At 57.5% G+C, this 5496-nt stretch overlaps 1 protein-coding gene across 1 annotated transcript; it reads right to left on the reverse strand.

The window, feature by feature from the left end:
- Positions 1-2982: 2982 nt before the first annotated feature.
- On the reverse strand, positions 2983-3501 carry UBL4B (ubiquitin like 4B; the record flags this gene model as incomplete). Its single annotated transcript, XM_082832974.1, has 1 exon — positions 2983-3501. The coding sequence occupies exon 1, from the start codon at positions 3481-3483 to the stop codon at positions 2983-2985; it is 501 nt and encodes a 166-aa protein (XP_082689100.1). The 5' UTR covers positions 3484-3501.
- Positions 3502-5496: the final 1995 nt, after the last annotated feature.

Raw genomic sequence — 5496 nt, forward strand, 5'->3', positions numbered from 1 at the left:
CTACCCGCCTTCCTATCCTTCACTGGCGTCTGGCCCTTTGTGAGATCCCCTCCCTCTGAACTTGGGCAGGACCTGTGATTTGCTTCTAACTGCAGCATCAGGCATCAGAGTCTCTGGAACCCCTGGACCTTGTAAGCTCTCTCCTTCTCCAACATCAACCAGAATTTTCATCCTGACAGACCATTCCCTGCCCCATCCTTCAGGGCTATGGGTAAAAACCATGCAGTGAGCTCTCCACACATCCCCAAATCTCTAGCCTGGGCTGTGGCTGGGCTTCCCAAGGCCCCTCTGCTGCACTGTGCAGCAAGGGACAGCAGGGGGTGCACTTCTCTCTAAACGGCCTTCTCAGGGAGATAGGGCTTCTTGTCCACAACCTAAGTCCCTAGCACAAAGCCTGGCACAAAGTAGGATCACCGTCAATCTTTATTCATCAAAGAATAAAGGACTTATGAAATAGCACACAAACTAGAGTGCTGTGTCTGCTTCTCTCAGAAAGACGATTTCGCCAGGGACCAGGGGACCAAGGGTGCTGGCCTGCAGTGTTGCAAGAAGGAGCTAGGAGGAGAGGCCAGACTTCTCTGTGGATAAGAACGCAAAGCTGGAAACCTGGATGTGGTAGCCATCCTAAGATGCCTCCTACTTGAGCAAGGTTGTTACCTTTAGGGACCTTGTGTCCTTTCATGGCAGGAGAGAGGTGCTGTGGTGAACTAAGTGGCAGAGCTACGTGCCCAAGGCTGCAGTTTAAAAAGAGTGCCCCCCTATTCCCACCATCCTTCAAGTGGTGGGGCAGAGGAGGGGACAGGGGGGTTGCTGGCACAGGTTTCAATTCGCCTTTGAAATAAGGTGAAACAGGGACAGGGAAGGATCTCCAGGGCAGGCAGTCCAGGAGCTAGGGCTCTCCACACAGAGTAGGATTCTAACCCATTGCTGGAGTATGAGGGGCCACTCTGCCCCCAGCCTCCCAATATTCCGTCATACCTGTAAGTTCATCCATTAGGGGACAAAGCCTGTCACCCCGCAGCGAGAAACACAGCATTGAGTAAAATATCCCTGGGAGGGGGAACAGACGGAGGCAAGTCCCTGCTCAGTTCCATGTGGTGGTGCAGCCTCTCCCAGGCTCAGCTTTTGTGGGGAGGGTCAGGCGCAGGGCCCCCCCGGGAAGGGTGGAGTCAGTAGTGAGAGGCAATCACGGGCACAGAAGGGCGGAACAACTCTCCTTCCCCCCATTTTGGGCCTGGAGTCACCCTCCCCTGCAACGTCGGGGACGAGCAGTGGAGGTAGCTGCTCCCAGCAAGCCCTGACACTCCCGCTAACCAGAGACAACAAAGGCTTCCCCATCCCTCGTGCCAGCTTCTCTCTCAGCAAAAGGAATAAAACGGCCCACTTATTTTTATCACTCACAGATTTCCCGGGAAATGGGCTATTAGTTTCCCTAATGTAAAAATAATAGGCTCGTCCCCCTTGGTAGATGGTACAGCCCCAGCACGAACACACTCGAAGACCCGTCAGGAGGTCTCTCCTGTGGAGGCGGGGGGACCTGAGAGCAGGACCAGCCCCAATGGAGGCAGAGACACGGCTTCAGGAGTCTCTCCCTGCCACTGCCACTGCCCCACCCCCCACCCCCCACCCCCCGCTCTTCACTGTCGAGTCTTCACGCCTCACCCTCACAAACACCTGGGGGGGAGTAAATACTATTACAACGCGCCCCAGTTAATAGGATGCGGGGCCCCATAGGCCGAGGACAGGATGCCTCCCGGGGACCTGGGTGCTGCTTGTTCCTTTCTAGACTGTGTCTTCATCCCCTTCCTCCTATCTCCATCCCCCAGGATGGACCGACCGCGGTCACAGCACTTCTGGGACTTCGGGGGACCAGGCTCTCAGTGAGTTCCCTGCCCCCTCACACACAGGGTGTAGGGGCCCCTCAGGCCTTGGCAAGGGCCATTCTCTCACACCAAGAGCAGAGAAGGGCGCCTGGCTTTCCTGTGGTCTACGGGCACTGGCCCCTCCACACTGAGCCCAGGGCCCTGCAAGGCTGCAGCTGGCGCCTGGGCATTTAGTCACGCAGGCTGTACTCTGGTTTTATGTTGCTGCTTTACTTGTCACATTTATGACCTCTCTCTCCATCTAGGCTGCACGCTCTGTGAGGGCAAGGATCCCGGCTGGTACCAGTTTTGCTCCCGGGAAGCCTGGGCAGTGGTGGGCGGGAAATGGGGGGTGCTCAGTGAGACCTGGTGATTGATGAGACTTGGGGCAGGGAGAGGTTGGGGGCACGGCTCCGTTCACACTGGCCACGGTGAATGTGTGACGATGCAACTGCCTTTTCTGCCTAAGCTTCCTGCTCTTCCTGGTCTGTGTGTGTCTCCCTGAGAGCTCCAGGCCTGGCACACAGCAGGTGCTCTCCCCCGACTCCTACCTCTGCTGTCCCTGCCCCTGCCCCTTAAACTGTGGAAGCACAAGCAGGCAGACAGCAGGGAGAGCCTCACCCAATGGGCAAGGGACAGCTACCTGGTACTTCTCCACCCCTGGCTGTCAGGAGGCCTGGGGGGTGGGCGCCATGGCCTGGGGATGGAAGAAAGGAACTCACATTATCTGTCTTTCTGTCCCCAAGGAGAAAGAGGGTCTGTTTAGAGCCACGGAGGTGTGCTGACAGCCTGGCTTGCTGCTGGGCATACAGCTGCCCAGGAGGCAGTGCCCAGCCTACAAGGGGGAAGCAGCCTTTGAGCGCCCCCTTTCAGGCTGCCCATGGGGCGATCAGAGCCCCTTCTAGGGGATGGTGATGGGGAGGGGATCATTCTGTGTTTCAGAGGGGAAACCACAGGCCCAAGAGAGGAGAGAGGGGTCCAAAATCCCTCCAGTTACTTTGAAATTTCAGAAAGGGGTGAAGATGCACGTACATCAGCAGGAACTAGTGGGGAGTCACCAGGGAGCACTTAAGGATGAGGCTGGGCGAATTTGAGCGTGCAAACGAGTAGGATGGCCGGTTTACTGCTTGGCCTCCTCCTCTTCCTCCTTGTCTCCGGGTCTCTGAGCCTCAGGCTCCCTCTCCCCCGTGGGCTCCGCGAGCGGCTCCTCGCTCAGGAGGTGGCGCGCCAGCTGCTCCAGCTCCCCCAGGCTTATCCTCTGCAGGCGTTCCTTGTGCTCCCGCCTCAGCAGCTGCAGCACTGCCTCGGTGTCCTGGGGCCCAAAGTGTTTGGCTAGGACCTGGCCCAGATGGTGCCACAGGGGCTGGGGCTGGTGGGCCTCCTCGGGCACCGTCTTCTCCAGGGACCGCACGATGACATTGGTGGAGGCATTGGGCCCAATGCAGTAGTCGGAGAGATGCTTGTCATCCACCAGAAGCTGGCCGCGGAAGAGCAGGTGCCGCTGCTCCTCGGGTGCCCGCAGCCGCTCGGACACCAGCTTCTTCGGCATGGCCACGCTCTGTCGCCCCGACACCTTCAGGCTACATCTCTGGCCCAGGAGCAGCTGGACCGTGAGGAACATCGGGCCGACGGCGGAATCAGGAGGGAGTCATGCTCCAGCGGCTGTCCTGAGGGTTAAGGGGCTCTGCAGGAGAAGATGGCTTCTCCTTATCAATGGAGGGCGGTGGTCCCAGGAGGGCCCGGCCCAGGAAGACAGCCATTGGCCAATGCACGGTGATGTCACAATACTGCCTGCCAGAAGGCTCATTTGCAGAGCAGGATGTCAGGGAAGTCAGAGGGGGATTTGGGACACAGAACATCCTTCCTCCATGAGAGGAGAAAGGAGGAGAGAAGAGGAGAAAAGGAGGGTCAGGAAAGAAAACATAGGGCTAGGAGAAAGGAGAGCAGGAGAGGGAATGGGAGGGCCCAAAGGACAGGGTGGCAGAAGGAAACATGTCCATATTGACTCATTCAGCACTATATATTGGGTGCCCTTTCTGCCAGACCTGTTCCTGGGGAGAGATCGTATCACAATAGATACTTTCTGCCCTAATTTATCAAGTGTCTTTCTATCACACACTTGACACGCTCTCTTGGATTGGGTTTCCCAGACACAAAGACAGGGATTCCCGTGCATGTATTTAGTTGGCAGGTGACCCCAGGATGTGCCAGTAGGTGGCGAGAAAGCAAGTCGATGGGGGGTGGGGCAGCCCCCATTGCATCAGTGAGCAGATTGCCTTTGCGGTCACCTGGGAGCCCTCAGTCCCGCCAGGCGCTCTGGGAGGCCTCGTGGAATACACCTGCCATGCTGCCGGGGAAGCAAAGAGGCTGGATCCATGTGTTCTCGGTCCTGCCTTTGGTCAGTGGGGTACTAACTCCTTGGCACTTGTGGTCTGAATGCGTGCAGAGCAGGCTCCCATGACCAGAGAAGACCCTTGGGCAGAGACTTGCAGGTGCTGGCAGCACCTTCAGCTCTCCCCATTCCCCCCCATCCCCCACTCAAAAATAATTCTCTCTTGTCCCAGTTAAAACCTACTCATCCAAAAGAATGGGACAACCCGAGGGAGATGCCAGTACAAATAAGTAGCTATGAAGCTAGACATAGCTTTCAAGCTAGTAGCTATGAAACAAGACAAAACGCTAGAGCTTAAAAAATCCCTCATGACCTTTGAATTCCAAAGTCAACTAACCCCACCCCGGCCCAGCCCCTTTTGCTGAAATGAATCCACCAGAGCCCATCTTAAAGAACGGGAGCACTGAGGGGCTCAGGCTGGGCCACCAGCAGGGTCCACAGCACGGGCATGGCCTTAGCCACCCCTCCCAACCTCCGGGGCGGATACTGTCCTTTCCTCCACCTGCCAGAGGAGACAATGGGGCTGGGCTCACACGGCCGGCAGGCAGCAGAGCTCACGTCTTTGCCGCTACCGAGTCCTGCCTCCCGCAGAGCCTGCTCAGTGCCCTCTGTGTGCCAGGCACGGTGCAGGCGCCCAGGGCTCCAAGGCCAGTAAGGAAGGGGCATGACGGGGCCTCCGCGGTGTCAGCCACTGCTGCTGCCTGAGTTTTCGGTTCAACTTTTATCTCTCCTGGGCCAAGCCCTTTGTAACTGCTGGCACATTTCAGCGCGTGAGGAAGGTGATCACCTCATTTTGGAAATGAGTGAGCGTGAAGGCCTGGCTGATGTCCACAGCTGGTGGTGGGATACTGTCAGGGACGCCTTCACCTCCCCGCAGCCCTCCATGCTCCAGGGCTGCGCTCGGCAAGCACCTACTTCTTTCCTCGCCTCCTCTCTCCCTCCTCCTTTCCTTCCTTTTGCTCCAGCCTGGGCTACACTTGATTGACACTGTTGCCAACGTCCCTGGACTTTCCAGGCTTTGCCCTTCCATAGCCCTGAGCCGATTCCCCGCCCTGGTTGCTCCTGCCCAAGGCTCTGGCAGCCTTGGGCAGCGGAAGAAAACACCCACGGAGGCCACAAACACAGCAGCCCTCCCCTCTCCTCCTAACCCCATGTTCTCACTCTTGGCAGGTGACCAAATTCTAGTCCATAAACAAACTAAGCTCAAAAGTCAGGACTCTCCCCCAAGAATGACTGGCCCCA

Source organism: Leucopleurus acutus (genome assembly GCF_964270905.1).
Source record: "Leucopleurus acutus genome assembly, chromosome: 2".
NCBI classification, from domain to species: Eukaryota; Metazoa; Chordata; class Mammalia; order Artiodactyla; family Delphinidae; genus Leucopleurus; species Leucopleurus acutus.